Raw genomic sequence first — 25,905 nt, forward strand, 5'->3', positions numbered from 1 at the left:
ACAGGTGCCATTGTAACGAGATAATCTTGACTTGTGAGTGGTATTAGTGTTGTGGCTGATCGGTGTGTATGGATGTGTAGCACACCCCTGGGTATGTGAACTAATGACACATGGACACATTCCTCAATACACTTCGTAGGAGGCGTATCATTTTCAGGTACTGGAGGCCTGGTGTAAATATAGGTGGTGGTGATGATGATACCATACTATCTAGCGGCTTCTGATCGCCTCCAGATAATAGTACTACATTTCTTAGCGGCTACATTAGGACTTAGTTGCCGCCGTTTGTTCGGATTTCTTATTTGTCATTTCCAATTTGACTACTGAAGGTAGGAAAAAGATTCCCATTGGATTTATAAAGTGGTAAAAGACAGAGAAGAAGAAAATGTTGCATGTATTAAAGAAACTTTTGAGCCACTATTTTCTCTTGTGTATATGACACTACATTAATTGTGTATGAATGGTTAATGTGACCTTCACATTTTCTACATCAAGTTGCATCTGTACGCTAGCTTTGGGGGGGTATGTATACTTATATGTAATACTGAAGGAAAGAAGTTACCCATTGGATTTAGAAAATGACAGATGTGGGTTTTATTTGTATTAAACTAAATTTTGTATGGAAAATGCAACTTTTATATATTAATAACACTGTCAAGACACTATTTTCTCCTGGGTATAAGACACTTTACATTGTTTACGACTAGGGTAATTCAACTTTTGTGTTTACTACTTACACTGTCAAACCGCACTTCTACGCTATCGCTGGGTGCAAGTATACACATTTGTATGACTGGAGCAGCAATACTGCTGTGTTTTGAGTTGAACGTATCTAGAGGTTTGTGCAACTCAGCATTTACGCAACATTTCTTACATGTACGTTAAAGCGAAAAATGCATCAAACTGTAAATGAGACCTATTTTATGCAAAGAGGTTGCTTCAGAATGTCCCTTGCTGCTGTTCTACACAATTTCACTTCTACTTAATATCGAATGTTGTCATTTATTTCGGTGGTAGTCACTTAAACGACTACCTAAACCCCGATACCAATTACGCCTACATGAGAACACCGATGGAGGGCTTACCAATACTGTTATCCCACGACAGCTTGCAAAAGAGACTACAGAGAAATGTGGCACATCAATAGGCTGTCCGCCCAAAATGACGTCAGAAGAGCGAGCGACACTGTTATTCCGGTGGTTATTTAAGGAGGCGGTGGGTGTTCCGGCGGTACAATGTTTTTTTTAGAATGCATTGTAGATTGTACCGCTGGTACACCCGCCGCCTCTTTAAATAACCACCAGAAAAGCAGGAATGACAGTGTCGTGCTCTCTACTGACGTCATTTCGGTCAGGTGGCCTCTTGATGTGCCGCATTTCTCTGTACTCTCTTTTGCAAGCTGTCGGGGGAAACCAGTATCAGTAAGCCCTCCATCGGTGTTCTCAGGTAGGCATAATTGGTGTCTGGGTTTGAGGAGTCGTAACTTAGTACCCAACTCATTTATTTACCATTGCAGCCTATTATGGTCAATCTGACTTTATTTTTATTATTGAATTGCTGATATCTGTTCTTGCACAATTTAAGACAATAAATATTGATACACATAAGACCAGAAAGACAGTACAGCAAATCTGAAATATTTATTAAATGACATGTAATAAAATCTTAGTAAGCGTTTTTGTTTTGTTTTTTTTAGAAAAAGTAAAAATAACATTAGAAAAATATAAAGAACACAGTGATCAAATGTATAGTTCAAATGTTGTATTCAAACCATTTTAGCCTCTTGATTCCTGTAAATAAGGTGTTAAAAGACAACCAGGTCATATTATACAGGTCTCCACATGTAAACTCTCATTATGACAAAGTTGTCTGTGAGCTTTGCGCCCTCTGGCTGAAAGACAAGTATTACGCTGGTTATATGTGACAAACCATTCACACTCTATACTACTGTTTTTTTCTTTTTTTAAATTCAACCAGATGAAAATATTTAACTTTGGTAAATAAAATATTGATATAATTATATGGCACACATATTTGTTCCACTTTAATGTGGAATATACCCTTTATTAAGCAGGTAACGTTATCCCATATTCACATGTCTTACTATGAATTTGGTATTGTGATAGTGCGGTTTAAGAGCAAAATCTATTCGGATAATGACAGCTTACTAAACTGAGTAAATTCCATTATACAGTTAGACTGTATAATAAATTAAACCTATGAAAAATGAACACTACTAAAGGGAATGCATGTTTAGTGGAAATCATATTGCAAGAGATTTAGCTACAGCGGTTTTGTTAATGTAATGTTTCATTTTGTAAATGGCAGTGAAGAGTTATCTTGACCCATTCCCTCTTCCAGTATAAGGTAATATCGCAATGTAAAAGGCATACTGACTATGTCTAGTAGCTGATGTGTTTTTCAAAGAAATGTGATGACAATGTTATGTATTATAGGCTACAAAAGTAGTACTTAATTTTAAATCCAATACCTGCCTGACAGTTTAGGTGTGTTTTCCCAAAAGCTGATGGGGCTGTTTGTACAGGCTTCACCCATTTGTATCTTGTCTCATTTTGGAAGTACTCCTTGATATTCCGTAGTCAGTGAAAGCAAAATACTTCTAGATACGATGATCGCCTCATAGAAAACAAATTTCTTTTGGCACCATATAGCCCTGCTCTATGGATTGGAAATTAGGTCTAAGCCCATGTGAATATATTAATGTGTTCAGAGTATAAATGATTTAAAAAGTCTGCTTTTGACTGCATTTTAGCTACAGCAGATAATACAATAAGTTAAAATAATATAAAAGTGGAAAATCATTTAAAAATACATTTCTCATGACTCAAAACTTGTATTTTGTTTATGATCCCCAAATTAGATGTAAATACCATCTAAAAGGTACATTTAATAAAACATTAATTTGCTTCTTTTTTTTTTCACAGTAACTTAGAAATCACTGTGAAATATTCCATTGTAATAAAGAATTGCTTTGCTAGTTGACCTTTACCTATCAATAGGTATCAATAGGTAGATATTAATAATATATTAGTGCTGGGTGGACCTACAGATCAGGACTGTTCAGTATTCTCATCTTGTTTTCCATTTACTTCCTTCTGCTGAACCTCTGCAACACTGTGCTCTTCATTCTTGCTATCAGTTTGCCCATCCTCTTTAGTACCATCAGTTCCTTTAGACATTTTCTCAGTTATATTATTTTGCTCTATTAGTGCATCCTCTTGTTCTTTTGTAACATTAATCTGCTCTGCAGCTTCAGCAATTTTAATCTGTTCCTCAGCTTCATCCTTTTTCTCCTCTGTATCCTTAGCCAGCTCCTCAACTACATCATTTTGTTTGTCAGCATCTTTAACCTGTTCCTCGGTTCCACTCTGTGGCTCCTCAACTCCATCCTGCTGCTCCTTAGCATCTTTACCCTGCTCCTCAACTCCATCTTTTTGCTCCTCTGTATCCTTAGCCAGCTCCTCAACTGCATCATTTTGTTTCTCAGCATCTTTAACCTGCTCCTCAGTTCCACTATGTGGTTCCTCAACTCCATCCTGTTGCTCCTTAGCATCTTTACTCTGCTCCTCAGCTCCAACTTTTTTCTCGCTGCCATCTTTCATTTGGTCTTCACCACCATCCTTTTTCTGCTCACCTTCAGTCTCATCTTTGGTCCCACCCTCTATCTTCTCAGAACCTGACTTGTGCTCCTCAGACAGTAATCCTTGTTCTTGTTCTATTTGCTCTTCAGTACTGTCTGTGGAATTCTGTTTTATGTGTTCTTTTGCATCGCTATTGTCATTTTGTACTTGAGCGCTGCAAAATAAGGCAACAAAAGTATGTTTATCTAATAATCCCAAGGGCTTCATTGTAACATTACAGAGCACAGAGGACTGAGCAAATTCCTAAATTTACAGCCAGCTATCCCTTACCCGACACTGATCCGTATAATGCCGTTGAGAAGGTTCAGCTGTTGCAACAGGGTATCAATCCCTGGAGGGACACTCTGCATGAAAGATACATGTTCCAAATCAGTGAAACCATACATATATATGAAATACATTGTCTAACAACAATGAATCTGTGTTTACCCCAAACTGAGGGTAAAGAGAAATTGGACACATTAAGTTAGACGTAGCTGATTAATATACATTTACAAATATACATTTCCATACTACACATGTGCACCAAAAATTCTTATACATACGTCCATATACACATCTGGCCACAACTTACACCAACAACTCCTTATGCTTGGAAATGTGGAATGGGGGAGAGCAGGGGCAGGCAAGCACTGACATATCCATAGCTAACATAAATAGTAGATCCATCCAGGGGTTACATTATATAGCTAGACCTTGTCGCCAAACTAAATAGTATATATGTGTGTGAATGTGTATATATATATATACCCGGTGTATGTATGTATGTATATATATATATATATATATATATATATATATATATATATATATATATACATACACACATATATACTCATTTTTTTTATTTCTTTTTATTTATATAACATATACTCGATGTGGTTGATGCAGTGAGCTAATATCCAGAACAATAATAACCCCTGACACTAGACATTACATCTCAGTACACTGCCCAAGTCAGCTCTTGGCTCTAAACAACTTCACCTTCCATTCACTAATCAGTATTCATATTGCATTCAAAATCAATAAAACTGATCCAGCATGAATAAGGTCTAGTTCCAATACTAATGAGAACCTCTTGTTGTTGAGGTTTTCTCCTTGTATTAAATATAATAGTTTGAACAAGTGCCAGAAGCTGTATATCCGACTACAATGTGTGATGAGTCATTGCATCTATTTTTCCAAGTCTACTGTGCCTACAAGGGAAGTCAATACAATAGCCTTGGTTACCTGGACATGAGATAAGGTGGCAATAGAGCCGTTCTTGTAGATCTCGTTCATGGTTCGCTGCAGGTTTACAGCTTGTTGTGTAACATGCTTCAAGAATGCAGAGCTCTCTTTTGTACGTTCATGAGAATCGCTGAGCTAGAAGCAACATAAGAAAATATGAAGATCTGCCCTGTCTGAAAATCAGCTGTTTCCAGGTTTTCTCAGGGTCTGATGCTAAACATTGTGCTAAGATTCACACTTCATTGTCAGCATACCAGTAAATGTATTAACGGACGTGCACTATATGTATAGGCTTTGGAAATGCATAGTATTTGTGATGGCAGCATTAAAACTGGTGGAAAGCAAAATAACCACTTGTCAGAAAGTGTATGTGTGTGGGTCCATTCTCTTACATTAGTCTTTGGACCATCAGCATTAAAGCGCATTGACAAGGATTTAATAGCACATATTAAATTTGTAGTATTAATGCCCTTGTATACTAGACCTAGAGTATAAGTAACACTTTATACTACTAAACATGCTTCATTCTTATTTTATATTGTTTGTGTTTGCTGAAATTGCACATTTCTATGTATAGCTTTATGAAACTTGGTACTTACTAAGGCTTTATATATAGTATATGTTTCCTTTTCGTGTTGCATTGCTGATCTGAACTCTGCTTTGCTTGTATACGCAAGAGCTATCAAATGGTGGCTGTAGGAAAGACAGATTATCATTAAGTGAGATAAGATACCAATATATATATTCTGAATTTAGCTATGTTATACCTAGAAAAAAGTTATAGCACCCAGAATACAAGGTTGCCAACCATTGGGTTAAACCACAATAAAGGTCATTTTCAAAAGTGACTCGCAGTGCATATGCTGTTTGCGATGTCACACAGCTGTATTGCAGGTTGCATTTTATGGGGATGAACACAATCTTATTCAGAATTATAGCAGGAAAAAAAGTTATTGTAATTCATTAAGACACACCACAAGGGGTCTGCAGTACTGAACAGAGAATACAGTACAGTACATACAGTAAGATATTAAATGGCAAAACAGGACAAAACAATCTGTCAAAAATAGTACAATAGCAATATGTAGTGCAAAGCACTGCAATACAGACAGAATAATATTCTGGCAAGAATGAGCAATACCCAGCACCGAGAAGCTAGGAGGGGCATAACCTCTCAATAAAACATTAGACATGGGAAGGAGAGAAAAAAAACAGCCCAAGCCGATCCTGTACCCAATAAAGCAGGATCAGAATCCTTGATTGAGAAAACAAAAAGACAACTGTTATCAGTGCTTGTCCTTAACACTGCATATCTGTGTGTATCTAGCAAAACGAAAACATGAGGTATTGGTTCATATTTTGATCAAAACATTTAAGCCTGCATCCAATACTTCATGTTTTGATTTTCCTAGATACACAGATATGCAGTGTAAAGGATAACAACAGTTGTCCTTTTGTTTTGTTTAAATATTGGGCATGTATATTGCCATGCAGCTGTTACCTTATTTAATATGGAATTAATCGAGAACAGGCTTATTTCTGCTTGATTGAGGAAAGGATGGAGAGCACTGGCATGCTGTTGGTAATGAAAGTAGAGAAAAGAGGGAAGAGCGCCCTGCTTGTGAGAACTTATAATCTAAAGTTTAAACTAATTATCAGGGTACTCCTAAAGTGGAAGTAGTTTGATCTCGATAGTGATGTTTTTACAGTTTCCATTATGAGCATTTCCAGAACACCCACTAACATGTAAATGTTTCCAATGACTGGGACTTGATTGCACTTTAAAATGTGGTAGACAGACATTAAGCAAACGTTTAATTCCGAACAGAGGTATTCTTTAAGGCTATTGTAACAGAAGTGTTCAACTTAATTACTTGAGCAGATTTTACAGATGTATTGGGCTGTATTTCCTAATGATAAATATTCTACAATATGATAAACTCAGCCAAGATCTCATGATTTGGAGAGATTGATCATGAACTGCTTTGACTGCACTTTGCTTGCAGTTAAATGATTAACATCCAAAATTAGAAATGTAATCTTGAGTGGAGATGTAGAAGTTAAAAAAAAAACCCTGAAAGCATGTATACATACCTTGCAGGTGTCATTCGCTAGACCTACTAGGGTCCACATTGGCTCTGAAACATATATCATATCCACCCAAATCTAACTTATTCTAACAAACATTCTTCAAATCTCTAATATCCACTCAGTCTTCTAACCCAAGTCGCCTCTTTGCCATCTTCAACTCACTTCTCTGCCCACCTGCTCCTCCTCCCCCTTCCTTCCTGATTTTGCCACCTACTTCAAAGACAAAATACACACAATTCGGGAAGATATTTCCTCATGCCAAATGCCACACCCTTAATTCTCTACAGTAACTGAAGACGAAGTCTCTACACTCATCTCATCATTTCACCGTACAAGCTATCCCCTCAACCCTAGTCCCTCCCAACTTCTCCACTACCTCTCTTCCACTGTACCTCATCAACCATCTTTCTGCACTGGCACATTTCCATCCTCTTTATACATACGCTCATTTCATCAATTCTAAAGAAAGCATCTCTCAATCCAGCCGCTCTCTCTGGAATTCCCGACACCCATATATATATATACACACTGCAGTCTATCCTAAATGCTGCTGCAAGACTCCTATTTCTCTCTCACTGCTCCACATCTTCTGCACCACTTTACAAATCCCTATATTGGCTCCATGTGTTCACCAGAATCCAATTAAAATTACTCACCTTTACCTACAAATCCCTTAATACATCTCAAATCTCTTATCAAAATACTCTCCCTGCCGCCCTCTTAGATCTACCTCTGATCTTCCGATCTACCTCTCTCGTCTGGTAACCATCTGTCACTCCCGCCTACAAGACTTCTCCTGTGCTGCTCCCCACTTATGGAATTTCCTACCACGCCCAGTCAAGCTTTGCACACAAACCTTAAACCTGTAGACGCTCTCTAAAAACCCATCTCTTTAGAGCTTACCTGATCACCGATAAAAGTATTCACACTAATACACCCTCACAACTATACCAATCTCTATTCTAAGCCACATATACTCCTCTTGTTTCAGCTGTGCCCTCTTCCACTTAGAATGTAAGCTCTCTAATGAGCAGGGTCTTCCAAACCTTTTGTCTGCATTTATTTTGTCCGCCTTGTATGTCCTTGTTTTATGTATGTCCTGTTTTCCCTACTGTACGGTACTGTGGTGCCTTACATATCTATGATAATAATTATGCTAATTCCAGCTGTTCACAAATTAATGACAAGAAGACAAAGTATATTGCACTGTGCATAAAGCCAAATTAACAGATTAGCAATGCCCACAATGTTGCATACATTTAGTTGCAGTGAACTGTCTTTAATTTAGAAAAGTTGAAGCAATAGTTAAGCGTTAGTTAAAACAATATGGTATGTTTAAAATTACCAATAAATGCGAAAAATTGTAAAGAAAATCCCTTCTTGAATAGAAAAACGGAATTATTAAACAGGATTTGATGTCACTGAAATTCTGATCTATAAATAACACAAAAAGGTTTCTGGGCTTTATATGCAATTTTGCTCATACAGGGCTCATCTAGAGTTGAGTGCAATTTTCAGGCCGCAATATTTGTGCCCTTGGTTATTTTAAGTTGTATGTATCAACTGTATGTATGCAACTCAAAATAGGGTGTTAGAAATGCGACCAAATCAAGATACACTAAAAGCACATTAATATGCTATCGCATACTAGATATGCCAGTCATCATCACTGTCCTATTAAATGTGTATGACAAAAAAGTGTGGCTCCCCAGAAGTAAACAGAGCACCAGTGCTCATAGCCTGGGCTAGTGACAGCCAATCAGTGGGTAGGAAAAACATGGAGTCCCCCCAATCCACACTAGGCTATAACAGGCTGAGCTGATCAGAGAAGCCTGTGGATTGGGGATTCCCTGGTATAGAAGGACTCAACCCCATGCAATTCAGAACAGGTTTCATTCCCTCAGGGAATAAGATACCCGCAGACACCCATAATGGAAAGAACAGAATCCCCTATTTCTATCAAGAGAGCTCCTTTTTATTTATTGTCTGCTGATCACTGGTTATCACAAGGCAAATAAATATATATTTATGTAAGTAAAGTATTAGGTGCATATTTGTAGATTACAGACTTGGGTTAGAATGATTTTTGTTCCCTCATCTGAGAGAGGTTGCCTAGTTGTCTAAATGCTTTCCCAGCCTTCTTTTTGTGTATCTGTGATCTCTGAAATGCATTTGAAAAAAAAAAGTAACGAAGTTGCACCATTTTCTATTATGCACTCTAGTCATGGTTATAATGAAACAAACTGAACTTTCTGAAGAAACAAGATGTGACTTGGTGAGTATAGCACAGAAAAAAGACTAATACTAAAAAGTGTCAAAATAAGTTCGGCACAAGGAGTACAAACATGCCTTAGCAGCCAAGGGGTGAAATATATAAATTTGTAGTACATATACACAATGGGAGAAATCTGCATTGAAATGAAACACATTACTTTCCATGCTACTTTCCAAAAAGTAGATGTTTGTTTTGTTTTTGTAATGCTTTATTTATAGATAATGAAGTGTAAGCATATTTTTTATTAAAGACAAAAAAACGCATATGAAGGCAAAAGTGAACTAAATATAATGGTAAAACACCATAAAGTACACAGTCGAATAAGCAATGTAAAGTGACCTTCACAAGGTCAGGGTCCTGGACAGCTGTACTGTGCCAAACATAAAAACCAAAAGCAAAACAAAACCGTTTGCTGTGAAAAGACAAATGAAGTAGTGTCAGCCAGTGCTGTATAACCCTTGTAAAAATCCAATTTGCTATAGAAAATCCTGTGTTTTGATCATTAGCAGCAGCTTTCTACTACATAACAAGAATTCCAAAACAGATAAGGCCTCATTTAAAGAGTGAGGAGCAAATCTGCTCCTGAACAAACCATGATGCAATACTGGCTGCCTTTGCGTGTGCTACATACACACATACTGCGATGTCTACCCATTATCTGACATATATTCTTTTGAGCATTTTTGTAAGAAAAAAAAAAAAAGTGTTGGGTTGTCAAATTTACACAATCCCCGTAAAAAAACACCCTGCTTACAGGTAAATTTGTGTTGCGTTAAATATATTTATACCTTAGAGCGACATCCAGGGATTTATTTCCATAGTACTTCGTGTTGGCCTCCAAAGCTTTCTCAAGAAACCGTAGGGACAAGTCACTTTCAAGGACAGCTTGTAGAACCACTCCAATATTACTCTGCAGGATTACAAAACATGTGAAACCAGCATGAACCACTATGCTAGCACATTATACTTATACACTGTATATATGGTAAGACTGTTCATGCTTATTAAAATAAAGGTAAAACCAACTACATTCATAATTTAAAAAACAGGCCCGGATTTGTGAACAGACAACACAGGCCCTAATGTAGGGCAGGAAAATGACAATTCCGACCTGTGGTTCACCATTCAACAATGTGTTTTTCATTTTCTTTCTTATTTTATGTGTAGAGAGAGTGAATGTGATGGAAAACATATACATAAAAGTATATAAAAAACATTTTGTATTGGAATTCTGATCCAGAACATGTTTTATTTGAATAAGTCAAGATGGGGAATAGTTCAATGGAGCTTAGTATGGTTGGACAACTAAATGTGAATCTGGGCTTGTGAACTAGTGTAAAATACTACGCTTTTTAATAATGTTACGGTTTCCGTTGCTGTAAATTTAGAGATCAGGCTATAGACCAGATGCTTCTATAGATAGCAACAGCATCACTGGATAGGCTTAAAGTGCAACTGTCACCTACGAAACATGTCAGCCATTGGTGTCAGCCATTTTTAGCGAAACTGGGAAAATAAATATTCCAAGTTAGATACAGTATATTCAATGGAAGACTAGGGCGTATATTGTTAGCATGAGTCCAACCTTTCATTGGTGAAAACTGCAGACACACTCTTAATGAAGTATCAGGGACCACTCCTAGTCAGCTCACATGTACAAAGAATATACTCACATCTAGCGTAGCCATGGTAGGATGATTTTCACCAGCTATGACCAGCATTAAGTATCTGGCACGGTACAGCAGTTTCAGCGCTACTGGTAGCTGTCCACTAGCAAAACAGTAATGTGAGAGGAGGACCTGTTGGAAAATGCACAACTCTGTCATCCAACTGAGTAAACATAAGACCACATGTTTGCTCAAAATATTAATATGCATACAAGTTTTATTGCGATTATTATAATTGCTAATTAAGCAGGGAAATTTCCATTTACGCAATAAATGGAGCATTATAAGTAATTGATGTATATCACAGTGATTGGCCATCAGACACTTGGAAGGAGATAGCTGTTCCAAAGGGTGCGGCATGTGACTAGATGTGAACCGTCCCTAACCAATCACATGCAGCCCTCTTTGGTCCACATCTCTCTCGTGTGTCAAATATCTTCTAGACAAGCACTATAAAATACTGTGATCAACTTTTATATTTTTCAATCTCCTTATTTAAAATATTTCAAACAGGGAACAATGCATTTACATATGCAGGCCCTAATCTTGTTAGACCTTTAGCCCAACACAACATAGTACCAGAGTTCTGAGTGACTGACTGAGAAACATACATAATCCTGAATGGCGTTTGTGCTGTCATATCCTAGCGACCTCTCTGTCATTAGCAGTGCTTTATGTTGGTCATCCAGAGCCTGTTGATGATAAAAAAAAAGGTATTTATTAAATGTGCACTTTCAAATTCTGTTCATTTTCAAATTCCTGGAATTGTGCAGACCTGTGTCAGACTGGAATATACCTCACAAAAATGATATGTAGCACCCACTTTATGACATATTTGGTTAATGGTCCTGAGACATCAGAGAGAAGTAAAGATCCTTTTGTTTAACTAACAAAAGGTTCACTTTTACTGTGTCTTACACATTTCAAAACTACCACTTAAGTTCACTTAGCTTGGGGTCCATCAGTGGATCCTCTAGTAAACTCATTTGCAAGTATTTCTAACCATTTAAAGTGAAAACCTGAGCACGACCTCTGAAGAAACTCTTCTGGGGTATATTGACTCAGAAGGCACTCAGGATGGTTATTAGAGAAAGTCACAATAAATGTCACATATTAGCACAATCCAATCTTAGGCTTTCCACTTTCACTGATCGCAATATGAAGTGTAAGTAACTTGCAAGATTTCAGCTCATTTATCTGGTGAACTTTGGAGGTAACATCCTAGTCCTGATAAATGATTCTGTGCAGAGATTAAACATTACCTATAAACTAATAATGGTATTTATATGCAGAAAGTTGTATGACGCTCTCACACTCATAACTCAACTTCCTTATCTTCGTTATAAATCATACACCATATTGACTATCCTTATGGATGGGATATCAGCACATATATGTCTAATATTGATAGTAATGGCCCTCACCTCTGCTATGTTTCCTAAAATGAACTTGATCCTGGCCAGCAGACGAAGGCACATGGCAATCTCTGGATGTATAGCGCCATACACAGTGTTGAATTGGACCAGGGCTTCATTTAACAAAACCACACCTTCTTTTAGGCTACCTGTGAAGCACAATAACACAAGCACCTCAGTCCCAGGATTTCCACATAAAGCATCATACACACAGACATCAATTTGAAGCATTAAACATGTATTTAAAGCACGACTGAATGTGCTTGTACGCGGACAGTCCAAAATATAATGTGATTGGGTCTATACACACACTTTCTACAAGAATTTTTTTCATTATCCTCAGTAAAATAGAATACTGTTCTATGGGAACCCTCATTAAGTACATAGTACACTGTGCTACAATTAAGCTTTTAATCAACATTCTGTCAAAGTATGAGGTTTTATTTTCTTAAGCTTTTAACTATATTTAATGCTCATAAGTGACAAGGCAGCTGCCAAGAATTCCCATGGTTATAAATAATTAATGCAATGTATCAACAGAAAAATTAAATAAATTATTCACATTCACTTTGAACATCTTAATCACACATTACAGTCCATAGTAATCCAAATAGCTTTGTATTAAATATACAAACCCATTTAAAGTAATCATTGCCACTTCTAAACAAGCTAAATCAAACTAAATGCAATAAAATAAAAAAGAAAATACTATTTTACCTGTAAGGATAAAAAATTCTGTCTTAAACTCATTCCTAATGCATTTAGCTTAAAATATGCCTAACACTCACTTGTAAATATTACTAAATATAAAATTATCTGTGTGTTTTCACTGTTTGTGGAAGTATCCACAACCTATTTTACATTCTACACAAGTAAAGAACTCTGTTCTCCAAGAACGGAGGGAGTCACTAGGAAGAGGTCTAATATGAATGTGGAAGGATGTTAAATGTGTCCTCTTGCAAATCACCCTGGCATATCCATAGCAATTAGACATTAGCTTTCATCATCTTTTGCAAGTTAGTGTCAAAATCAAGGGGGGTGAGGAAGATTTAGTAAGGGGCATTTACTTTGTGGTTTTGCAAATCATTCACACTTTGAGTGCGCTTTTCAAATTCAAACTGTAGGATTTATTATCCTGTGGTTTGGATGCTGAAAATTCAAACCACATTCGGTGTTCTTTAGTTTGTAAGTTCCTAATCCACATGCAAAACATCTGGCTTTACTTTTCGGTTTGCCTATGTTGAGTCCTGGAGAAGGGCCTAGGAGCCACCCCACCATGATCAGTGTGGGGGGGTGGGGCAGGAATAAATGATTGGCTTCCTGCACTAATAGAGAACCGGCCTATTGCTGAGTAGAACTGGGCTCCTCCTGGTACAAGTGCAAATGGTACCCGGAGGGGACTAGTACTATTTAGCATTGGGCTGGTACTAGGTGGGGGGCCAACTATGCTGGGCTTTTAGAAAATGGAAGGGAGGGGACATTTTTTTTTTGGGCCTGACAGGCAAGATAGCATGCAGTTTGAGCTATGTTGCCTGTGAGAACCACTTTTTTTCCTCGGTCACTTAATACAGATTCACAATGATTAAAAGTAGTTGGATATATGAACATTTTTTCACAGAGTTGCCTTTGACACCACAATTTTATTTGTCAGGAACTTCACTTCACTCTGTGCTGTTGGAGGACAATGCTCTTTAAGTCTTGGTATATAGCTTTCTCACTTGTCTCCATTCCTCCTCCTAAAACATGACACTGTCCTAACATATACAGTTCTGCTCTTGTAAACATAATCACATGAGTGGACAGGTTGCTTTCCACAAGAGGGGTATATTTGCTAAACTGTGGGTATAAAAAAGCGGAGATGTTCTCTATAGCAACCAATCAGATTCTAGGTATCATTTATTTAGAGTATTCTACAAAATGACAGCTAGAATCTGATTGGTTGCTATAGGCAACATCTACACTTCTTAAAACCTGCAGTTTAGTATATATATACCCCTTAAACTCTTAACTGTAAGCGCTCACGAGCAGGACCCACTCTACTCTCTGTCTCATGTCTGCACCCCCTTCGTCAACCTTGTATGTACTTGTTCTGTATTCTGTATTTATATTTGTATTTTGTATGAAATGGAACTATGGCTATCTGGGGCTACAGAGTTTTGTGGCACCTTACAAAAAAACGATGATGATCACTCATCTCCTGAAATTCTTTGTTTTGCTGTCAACATTCTTGTGATCTGTTTGGATATAAGTTGTTCTAATCTTGATCACTTCAAATCTGTTGACAAGTTGAACTGCAGGAGATGAAGACTGATAACATCAGGGTACCCTGATCCTATTTACATGCATTCCATCATTGGCCCTGCTCTGATTAGTCTGTCATAGCAGTTTCACTTTAAGTCTTCTTACTGGCAACTGGGTTTGTAGTTTTTTGTAGTTATTTTACCCCCCCATAGTTTCATGTCTTTTTAACCTTTGTAAATCAGGATTGTTCTACCCAAGAAAAATAATTGAGTAGTGCTCAAAAAAATGTCTTGAACTGTTATAACTATTTTATGTAATATAAAAGTTAGGGGCTACTTGCTCTATATAAATCAAGCTAAAAGCATCCAGTATCTATAGTGTAATTCACAATGTTAATTGTAAGATTTTAAACCAATAATAAAATGCTGATCATGAACACAGATGGTATATATCAACAGTAAACAAACACATTACGATATGCAAAATGTCTTTACCCTGCTGAATGCTGATTTGTGCTTTATTAAACAGTTCATTTGCCTCCTTGGTCTTAACTTTGACATGTTTCACTACTGGAAACAGATTAAGAATGTCCTCTTCTGTCAAAGCTGGCTTATGGCGACTTTCAAAGTTGTATTCCCGAAGGAGAATCTAAGGAAATGAAACAAGATTTGCAGCGTGTTGAAAATATTGTGCACAGAAATATTTTATCTTCCTTGCATGTGTCTTATGTCATAAATTTTAAAAGGAATCATTGACAGTTGAGGGCATCCTGTTCTCTATCGATTATTGAATTAACCAGAGGATTAAAAAAATACTAACAGTTTATCCTGTGGGTAAAAAAGTTCAATGGCATCAGGACTAAAGTCTACTGAACTTTCAAAACACAGACTGGATTCATTTAACTATTTAGCATGTCAATACTAGAAAAGTGCTGCATTGCATGGAATTTTTCTTGCCGTGGAGCACACTGAAACTCAATGCTTAATAAGTGCACAGCTTAGTGCACAGGGCATTTGATAATATTGTTGAATGACATAAGACAAAACACATCTGTGAAACCTGCTACAGATGCAGCTTGAGCCCTGCAGGCAACAGCAGAACATTCCATCTACGTGTTGAGACATCTAGGGCAGTACGGTGGCTTAGTGGTTAGCACTTCTGCCTCACAGCACTGGGATCATGAGTTTGATTCCCGACCATGGCCTTATCTGTGTGGAGTGTGTATGTCCCTCGACCTGTGGGTTTCCTCCCACACTCCAAAAACATGCTAATAGATTAACTGGCTGCTATTAATTGACCTTAGTCTCTCTCAGTCTATGGGGTATATTTACTAAACTGCGGGTTTGAAAAAGTGGAGATGTTGCCTATAGCAACCAATCAGATTCTAGCTATCATTTATTTAGTACATTCTACAGAATGATAGCTAGAATCTGATTGGTTGCTATAGGCAACACCTCCCCTTTTCAAACCTGCAGTTTAGTAAATATACCCCTATGTATGTTTAGAATAAGCTCCAATGGGGCAGGGACTAATGTGAGTTCTCTGTACAGCGCTGCGGAATTAGTGCCGCTATATAAATAGCTGATGCTGATGATGATGATGATGAAGATTACCTGGACTCCAGTCTTTATACAGAACTCACGGAGGAGTGTCACTTTCTGCAGGGTAAACTTCTCAACTAACTGCTCCACAGAGTCACTAAAACACAGAGCAGCACAGGTCAGGCAGAAAGGATGTGTGTAGGGAGGGAGAATGAGAAAGAATGATAAAAACAGAGGGAAGGAAAAAGCTGGAAAAAAAATCTGTAAAATGCAGATAACATTCTCCATGCATTAAATATTGATAATACGTGGTACTAGGATCTGGTGTGCGCATGCAATATAGTCTGTCCATATTGATACTCGTAGGAAGAATTACAAGGAAAAAACCACTGGATCAATGAATCAGCACATTATGATCAACCATTGATATCACACATACTTCTAATTCCTATAAAAAAATATTATATATACAAAACTTGGTCTATAAATTAAAGAGGAAAGGAGAAATAGCTGAACACATTTTAAGGTATAACTAATTAATATGAACATATGTCCCCGTGTAATAAAAGAATTTCAGGAAATGTATTCCACAATGTTGTTGTATTCATGCCAAACACAGGTCTATGTCAAGCTATTCTCTGTTTGACTGGCACACGAAAACTAGTTTTACCACTAAAATACTTAAGATCATCAAAGGGTTAAATGCAAGGGTGTAACAATAACCATAGCGGCCCAGGCAGCTGCTACAGGTCTTGGATGCACAAGCGGCCAATGAGATTCAGGCACTAAGGCTAGCAGCATATGGGCAATTTGTGTAACCAAATATATCTAGCCTAGGGAACACTGCGCTTTTACTCTGTGTTTTCCTGCACACAGCAGTCAATATAAGTGCAAACTTCTTGACAAACAAGCACTGTCGACAGCATTCACAGAAGGAACTATGGTCCTGCGCCAGGAACTGAGAGCTGCCTGCTATGTGCAGGAAAACCGCATATATAAGCACAGAGCTGCTTAGGCTGACAACACGGCTGCCACAGTGCTGTTTATGGAGGTGAAGATGGGGCTTATGATTGCCTTCATTATTATAAGTGCAATTAAAAAATGACAGAATCTGATTTGTTTCTATAGATCACACCAACCTTTACCTTTGTACCAGTATTCATAAAATGTCTTTTATTATGTTCTGACACATTATTTTCCTACTAATTAGTGACATGTTCAGGAAAGAGTATGTTTTTAAAAGGTTAATGTACATGATGAGGTTGAGACTCAGCCACTCTGCTATCTTCAAGTGGCACTATATAGACCTTAGTGCTACCATTGCCGTTCCACTTATACACAAGTGTAATCTGCTCAACAGATGCTACAGTATATTCAGCTTCAACATTCCCCTATTAATACGGAGTGCATCGTGAAGTAGTCATAATAGCATTATGAGTCAGGTGCCCGCAGATGGTCATGTTATTCTAACTTGTAATACAGTCATGCTTTTATTGCACCCGTTTTTATTTAATAGGGGTGAGCACTATTAAATATCCTTATTTTTATATTATTTGCATTTTTGCCGACATAAGCATTCCTAAGCCCAAACCAATGTAGTTAACACTTCAAACATACGCGCTTATTCTTGCTCTCAGAATTCATCATAGAGATGGTCTAAACTGTACAGAATTTTAGGAGAAAAGCCTAAGGGCTAGATTTACTAAGCTGCGGGTTTGAAAAAGTGGGGATGTTGCCTATAGCAACCAATCAGATTCTAGCTGTCATTTTGTAGAAGGTACTAAATAAATGAAAGCTAGAATCTGATTGGTTGCTATAGGCAACATCCCCACTTTTTCAAACCCGCAGCTTAGTAAATCTAGCCCTAAAAGTTGAAATGAATAAAGGAAGTCATCCTAAAGTGGTTGTAGGCTGGACCTTGATGTGCCATCTTTATTGTTTCCACCATGTGTGTTCTCTGGAATATTTGCCAACTAGCAAATGTAGTCACAGACTGATATTTCGGGGAAATTCAGAGGACCATGAAGTGAGTGTTCACCTTAAAATGTGGTAGGCAGACAACTGGGTGCATGTCTGCACATAAAGCATCGCAGATCTACATAGTTACGATTCATAAACAACCTTAGTGACTTCCACATGTGATTGTCATGTTAAACAATAGTATAAAGAAACAGGATTCATTGTCCTAACAACAATAACATTACCGAACCCAGCTAATAGTTATAATCTTACCATGAAAGTGTAAAATCAAAGCTCTCTTTGGTATTCTGCTGGATTTGTTTCCATAGATCAGCCGGAGTCATACTGGCCCACGTTGTGCTGTCTCCATTCTCCAGTGGACGTATCTTCTTCTTGTTCTTCCGCTTGCGAGATAGCAGCTCATCGGGAGGCAGATGAGCCACGGGGTTCGGGTAGGAGCTCAGGAAGCAGTTCAGAAAGTGGCTGACTGCAGCTGACAAAGCCGACATCTCTACTCCCTGACAGAAAGAACAGGGATGTGATGCTATAAAGTGCAACTAACTCATCTATATGTGTTTACATATCACACATCACTGTAGGCCTGTTAAGCTGTATACAATAATAGAAATAACTCCTATTTGCCATAATGGTAATAGATCTGGAATGTATATGTGCAAATTGCTTCATTTAGAATGTAAATATATAATTAAGCAGAAAAGTGATGTGTTTTTACTGTCTGCAATGTTGGGAGCTGTAATACTTTTTTTTGTTTGTTTTTGTTAAATTGTGGTGCTGTTCTTAATATATGGAGAGTAAATATGTAATATGTAAAGAGGCAATATAGGAAAACAAAAAGTCTACTGTACTATGCTTTGTTTCTAATAGGTCACTTTGTTTCTTGATTAGTCATGAGCATACTTGTCTACTTTCAAAGTTATCCTCCAGGAGATACCAGAAGAAAAGTCATGTGACAAGGAGTAGGAGGGGCCGTGCTGACACCATTGTGTCACTGTAGCTCCACCCTGCGATCAAATGCCAAAATGCACTGCATTTCATAGCAGGTGGCGGGGTTTAATGATGCAAAGTTGCGTCATTAAGCCCCGCCCCCAAAACTTCTGTGAGGTTACCTATCCTTCCAGGAGCCTCCCGGAAATTTTGGGACAGTAGGCAAGTATGGTCATAAGTGACTAAGTGATAAGTCAGTGATTATAAAGGATCACAAATAACAGACTCTTTAGTAATGTTTTGATAATCAACAGCTGACCTTAAGAAAAAAGCAAGAAAATACAGTGCAAACTTTACCACAATACATATAAATATATATATATATATATATATATATATATATATATATATATATAAATATTTTGGGAGAGGTATAATACCACTTTAATATATTCCTGAGGCATCTAAACCTCATAGCAGGAAAAACTTAATTGGTTTCATTTCTGCTGTTTTCTCATGAGTTCCGTACCTGTTGGTAGCTGCGTAGAATCGATTTGGTTGAACGTGTCACTATTTCCACGATTATAGTTCTCTGTTGGAAAAAATAAAAGTGGTTGATAATGACTAAGGATTACTGAGAACACCACTGGCAATTTCCACTGTTGTTACAAACGTGATCACTAAGTAGTTAGCAAAGCTGCCTCACAGCACAGTGCTCAATCTGTGTGGAGTTTGTATGTTCTCCCCATGTTTGCGTAGCTTTACTTTGCACCAGTTCCGTCCCTCGCCCCAAAGACATACTAGTAGGTTAAATGACTTCTTATTAAATTAACCCTTTTGTCTATGTGGTAGGGAATGTAGATTGTGGACTATTGTAGGGCAGGGACTGATGTGAATGATTTAATATTCTCTGTAGAGTACTTCATAATATGTAGGAGCTATAAAAATATATTATTATGATTATTATGATTATTAATTAGTGGTACATCCATTCAGCACTTGGCTTTCATCTTTAATAATATGTACAGTATGTGGCTATTTCACCACAAACACTTGTATCTTGTGCTTCATCCCTGGATATGACTTGAGTTTAATTCCTGGATTTACTTTAAATGGTAAACTCGAATAGGCAGCCTTAGATCCCCTTATAGAGTGTTACTGTACAACTTGTTGAAAAACATGTATAAAAATAAAACATACATGAACAATTTACTAGAATCAACAGCTAGACTATAATTTCACATAGTCTTACTTAAGAGTTCAAGAAAGAGAATTAGGAATGCTGTCACTGGGTCATCTGTTAGAAAACCGCTGCTCAAATATACAAATATGGTATTTTACAGCAGTATCACTCCAACTGTGTTATGGGCTAAATTAAAGGAATTCACCATTGAGAGAAAAAGTGCAAAGTTAACATTGTGCACTTCTCCTACTTCTAGTTCTATAGAGCATAATGCTGCTGTTCATGTGTTTTCACTGGAAATAATCGGAGACAGGGATAGTATTATACTCTGGGGTATTGGACATATAAGAAACTCCTACAATTAGTGGCGCTGATTACACCAAATATAATACTGACAACATTCTTGGTGGGGTTTTTTTTTACCAAACATTCCAAAACACGGCAATATATTTGTGCCAATAATCCGATGCTTACATAAAGATGATCCAGAGATTGGCGCGCCTCCATTTTATCAATCATTTCTACGATTGTTCCTAAGTATCGCATATTGATCCCATGCGTGTGAAGAGCCTCAGTAAGCGTTCTACCATCCAGGGGAACAATCATGTGATTCAGACACGCTTTTATCTGGCAGGGTGCACAGTAGAGAAAAGTGAATTTACAGTACACAGTTTTCTGGAAAATGCAATTAAGCTGTGGTGCAACTGAACAATAAAGTCATTTATTTACGTTACATATTGCCGCTTACTGCAGCACTCACTCAACAAACTTATGTAATTGCATATTTTTAAACCGGAAATAGATGTGGTATCACGCGGTGCCATAAGAACTCACAAAGCTTGGGATTTGTACGGTGAGGATGAACTCTGCGGCTTCACTCAGCAAACGCTTTTGGATTTGGATCGCCTGGCTTTGGGACTCTGGAAACCTAACCACTAAATGAAAGGAAAAGGTGGTCAATTCCATTAAAAAAAATAAAAATGACAGCACTCTTGCACTATTAAGTTCATTTTTTTGATTCACCCAGTATTCACTATTTACAATAACTGATTTATTCAGAAGGTAAATGGCAATGTGAAATAAAGAACATATACAGAGAGCTACTAAACAACCCTGACTACTTAGCTGTCTGACAGAGATTACTTGACGGAGAAGTTATTTTTGGTCTGCTATAAAAAATACTTACCCGGCGAGTATACATCCGTATTAAATCGTATATCAAAAATATAGTCTGTAGTGGAGCCAATCTCTTGACAAGCTTCTCGTACAATGTCTGCCCCCTTAAGCTCATCTGAGGAAGAGAAGAGTTTTAAAATCATCATTAATTTACACTGACAGAACAGGAACACTATTTAGTACAATATATACAGTTACATGTTCAGCCCTGAATACAAGAATATAATGTTGCCACTTGTCAAGTGCAAACAATTAAGTCTCTTTTGAGGACATATTCTGTATATTATGGACAGCATATTTTTTTAGTACTAGCACAGACCATGAGCTATGCTGAAGAATGTCACAATGCCAAACAAGGTAAGTTGATATATCACCATATAATAGCCCTTGCCTCATGTGAATAGAATTTGGATTAAATTAGTTAACTGTGTATTATTTTGACTGCCTCAATATGTCCCCTAGTCCTGGCAGAACAAATATTGCACTGTTTCTAGCACCAAGATTCAACAGTTCTAGTCAAATAATATAAAGAATAAATAGTATTATTGATAATGCCTTAATATTACCAAGTTCCCTATATCAAAATATTAGGTAAATACCATTCTGGGACCCATCAGGCTGAAGTAAGTCTCCATTTTGCGACTTGTTCATAACAATCTTCATAAACTGAGCATACCTGTGAGGAGAATAGCAAATGAGCCAGGACAGGACTAGTGGAAAAGCCTCTACAGTAAATAAACCTAAATATTGGGAATAAGAGGAAATAATCTGTATTCTCTAATGCCATTATCTTATTACATGATCATCAAGTTTTACAAAACATTCTTGATAGAATAAAAAAGTTAAACTTTATTTGAATGACTAACTTTCTGATACTTAAAGAACCATAAGTTCATACGTGATGTCAGGTCAGACAAGAGATATTGTAATACTGCCATCTAACATGGTTGATTTTACATAATTTTCAGCACTTTAATTTATGTCCTTCCCTCGAGCCTCTAGTATAATATTTACATGACAGCTGCTTCTGCCTATTTGTTTTGCAATCTGAGCTGATTATACGACTCACTTGTACTGGACAAATCCATCTATTAGTTCTGGACGTAAACTACACAGGCGGTGGCGATAAGGTTTAGGAAATCCAAGGTCCTGACATTGCTTTAACGTGTCTTCTTCTTTCAGTGGTAAAAAGTTCACATCAGGAGGGAATGTTCTAAGGAGATCCAAAATGTAGTGGCGCCCATCATTACCCACAATCCCTTTGCACTCCACAGAAGAGCAAAGGAGCACTTCTTCATCCTTCTCATTTAACACAGCATGTCTCATTATTCGCAATGGTTTACAGGCCTTCTGAAGTAAGGTGAGATATTCTACATTTGAAGACACAGTTTTGCCAAAATCAATAGAACCATAAATGACACTTTGGTCTTCTTTACGGTCCAAAATTCCAGGTATGATTGACTGAGCAGTTACTCTGTATCCTCTGTAATCAAGAACCACAGTGCCTAAGACATGAAGTTTTTCAATGTCCAGATCACTGTAGGCCTGCACTCCTTTCAGGTCATGGGTGGCAGCGACATGGGCAGCATGATCTCCGCCAAGGTCCTTGTAGTGGTCCCTTACATCAAAGCCAAAACTGAAGAAGATGTTGTTCCAAATAAACATCTGCATTTTTGTCTCCTCGCCAGGGTTAATTGCCATAACATTTCCATCAATTACTGCCATGGTGCCTCGGGTGGATGCCCCAACAAAATCAGAGTTGATCTACAAAGAACAATGGAAATTACAAACATGGAAGCAATGCTACGCCAAGTGCAAATCAAATGCAACTTATTGGTACCCTACATGCCAATCACAACTGCTTGCTGATTCATTCACGTGATGTCATCAAGTTGTGTTTGACAAATGAATGGCTTAATTAATAACTAGCGCAATGTGTAGTAACAAAACCAACCATTAAAATGTTAGGTTTCACCAATGTAGTGAAACATAGACTAATGAAACCAATTGTTTTTTACGCATTTTTCTCCAATTCACTGGACATTTTTAAGTAACTGACTGTATGAGTTTGGTCACTAGATTTCATAACATACATATCACAAGATAAATGCAAATGTTACCTTTTATTAGTTCTGTTTGCAAGAATTTAAATGCTCAATCAAGTCAAATGAAGTTGTTGTTTTTTTCACATTGGTGATGACTATCTATCCGAATCTGAGTTCTCTAAAGACAATTTTCATGTTTCAAGCAGGACACCAATGCACAAATTAGAAGTGCCTCAAAAGTAGACCTTTGGTTTTGGCTTTAGGTGTGTATTTCATGTTTTTAACTGGACATCAATCAATTGAATGGGAAGAGTTATAGAAGCCCATCAAAAACCAGTATGCAGTTATGTGGGTATTCTCTATGCCATTACCTTGAAGTTGGCCCTTTGTCGCAGTTGTTGATCTGTGTGGAGCTCCCGAGGAAGTTCTCTAGTTGTCTGCAGCTCTTCATTCCAATCTCTGGTCTTTGTAATAAAGAATATGATATAAACTATTTAGTATCTGTGCTCATTGTTTGTGTTTATTTCTAATACAAATTAAATAAGGTTACTGTATTTCAAAATACATGTTGTGTGTCAGTAGTTTTTTCAAAATGTGTACTGGGGTTAAAATGTCATAAAACCTACAAATCTAGAGTAAAATGCTGCCCATTGGACAAAAAATGGGTAAGTTTTTGGAGGAAGGAGTATTTTTATGTAAGAGGGTTTGAGAACAACTTTCATGTTTTGATGTCTCAGTGCTTTGGACACTGAATCAGGCATTTATGAAACTTGCTTCTACTGTGATGCAGAAGGGTAAATCAGTTTGACAAACCAGTTGCAATACATTAGGATTCATGTATAATGTTCTAAATGCTCTGTTTAGTCTACTGTACTACACCATGTTTATCTAGCATACTATAATATGTACAATGCATCACTGGGTTAATAAACATACAGCCAAGCTACTTGGTGATTAACACATTGGTGTACCTGGCCAGGTATGTGTTCCTCATATCCCAGACGTGAATTGTACGCATCCTCTGCTCGCAGGCAGTCAATGATATGGTTAGTGGTGGGCGCAATCCAGTTGTAAATCTGATAAGGTGTTGCAATTCTTTCCAGCGGATGACGATGAACCCTAATAGGTGGAAAAGGGTTAATAAGTTTGCTGTCCTGTATACTATACTTATTTACCTCCCAGCAATGTAGGAAACAATATTAAAACTTCACCGGCAAACTCGAAGATTGAAAATATAAAAGGTATTATGTGCCATCCTTGATTCTTCAATATTTGTGTAAAGCAATAAAAAAATAATATTAAATTCCCACTGTTTAGCAATTATGCCACATTTGTAACTTTTATAAGCAAGTATCAATAATCTACAACTGTACATTCACAATTACAGAGAACAACTGTACATTCCACAGTTGATTCACAAGGATCAGGTAGGCTTTGTCCCATGGAGATAGGAATTAAGACAACACTATCAAAACCATTATCCTCCTGGCTTATGCCCGTTATTCCTATGGGCCTTCACTCAGTAGATGCCAAGAGGGCCTCTGATGGTTCAGCAATTTCTAATGACAACATTGAGACAGATCAGATCAGGAAAAACAATAATATCTATTCTACTCTCCACTCACATAGGACCACTCACCCAGTGCTATGCAATTTTGGGTGAGTGGTCCTATGTGAGTCCAGAGCTGCAGTCAGACCATGGCACATTTTAGCCATATGCGGTTCCCCCTACCCCAGAGACTATGCCAACTGGCTCTCCTATAAACAAGCTTGTGTATTTTTACAGATTGTTTAAATCCAAATCAGACAGACCATTAACATCCTTTGAAATGGTTTGCATGCAGAGCTCCCCCCCAGAGCACATTGTCTCATTGTTACATGACAAACACCTCAAAGAGTTTACAAAGGAAAGCTAAGCCATCCAGAAAGCAGAGTAAATTGGGGGAGAAGTTCTATGTTACACGTTTGGTGGAGTTATCAATTAACCAGGCATATCTGGGATATAGTCTTGGATATTTATCAGAAAGTTAGTGGCTAGACAGTCAAGAACAGGCTAGAGATTATGCTGCTGACTAAGGGGTATATTTACTAAACTGCGGATTTGAAAAAGTGGAGATGTTGCCTATAGCAACCAATCAGATTCTAGCTATCATTTTGTAGCATGTACTAAATAAATGATAGCTAGAATCTGATTGGTTGCTATAGGCAACATCTCCACTTTTTCAAACCTGTAGTTTAGTAAATATACCCCTAAGTCCCTCGGCAATCCCTTTTTAATATTGGAGACAAACAGCAGCCAGAACAGCTATTCCCCAGACACTAGAAATCATTAACACTTCCTTCTATAGCTGAATGAGTGCATTATAAAATGAGAAGGAAGAATTCATAGTTTTGACAAAAAAATATCATGAGATAAGGCTGAAATTATCATATTGGATACCATGAATCCAATTCTTCAGTTGTGTATAATTTTTC

General features: G+C 37.4%; 1 protein-coding gene across 1 annotated transcript in view; it reads right to left on the reverse strand.

The window, feature by feature from the left end:
• Window positions 1-1,660: 1,660 nt before the first annotated feature.
• The window catches only part of LOC142159779 (clustered mitochondria protein homolog), a 48,525-nt gene continuing 24,280 nt past the window's right edge, over window positions 1,661-25,905 (reverse strand). Inside the window, exons 8-26 of the mRNA XM_075214493.1 lie at window positions 24,402-24,549; window positions 23,802-23,894; window positions 22,455-23,149; window positions 21,985-22,061; window positions 21,396-21,500; window positions 21,044-21,144; window positions 20,684-20,836; window positions 19,556-19,618; window positions 18,355-18,599; window positions 16,195-16,279; window positions 15,076-15,229; window positions 12,350-12,489; window positions 11,537-11,617; window positions 10,932-11,057; window positions 10,047-10,168; window positions 5,492-5,585; window positions 4,893-5,027; window positions 3,933-4,006; window positions 1,661-3,816 (exon numbers count right to left, since the gene is read on the reverse strand). Coding sequence (XP_075070594.1) covers window positions 3,072-3,816; window positions 3,933-4,006; window positions 4,893-5,027; window positions 5,492-5,585; window positions 10,047-10,168; window positions 10,932-11,057; window positions 11,537-11,617; window positions 12,350-12,489; window positions 15,076-15,229; window positions 16,195-16,279; window positions 18,355-18,599; window positions 19,556-19,618; window positions 20,684-20,836; window positions 21,044-21,144; window positions 21,396-21,500; window positions 21,985-22,061; window positions 22,455-23,149; window positions 23,802-23,894; window positions 24,402-24,549 — 3,436 coding nt within the window. The 3' untranslated portion in view covers window positions 1,661-3,071. The remainder of the gene's footprint in view (window positions 3,817-3,932; window positions 4,007-4,892; window positions 5,028-5,491; window positions 5,586-10,046; window positions 10,169-10,931; window positions 11,058-11,536; window positions 11,618-12,349; window positions 12,490-15,075; window positions 15,230-16,194; window positions 16,280-18,354; window positions 18,600-19,555; window positions 19,619-20,683; window positions 20,837-21,043; window positions 21,145-21,395; window positions 21,501-21,984; window positions 22,062-22,454; window positions 23,150-23,801; window positions 23,895-24,401; window positions 24,550-25,905) is intronic.

This window comes from Mixophyes fleayi, chromosome 1, assembly GCF_038048845.1.
Source record: "Mixophyes fleayi isolate aMixFle1 chromosome 1, aMixFle1.hap1, whole genome shotgun sequence".
In the NCBI taxonomy this organism is placed as follows: Eukaryota; Metazoa; Chordata; class Amphibia; order Anura; family Limnodynastidae; genus Mixophyes; species Mixophyes fleayi.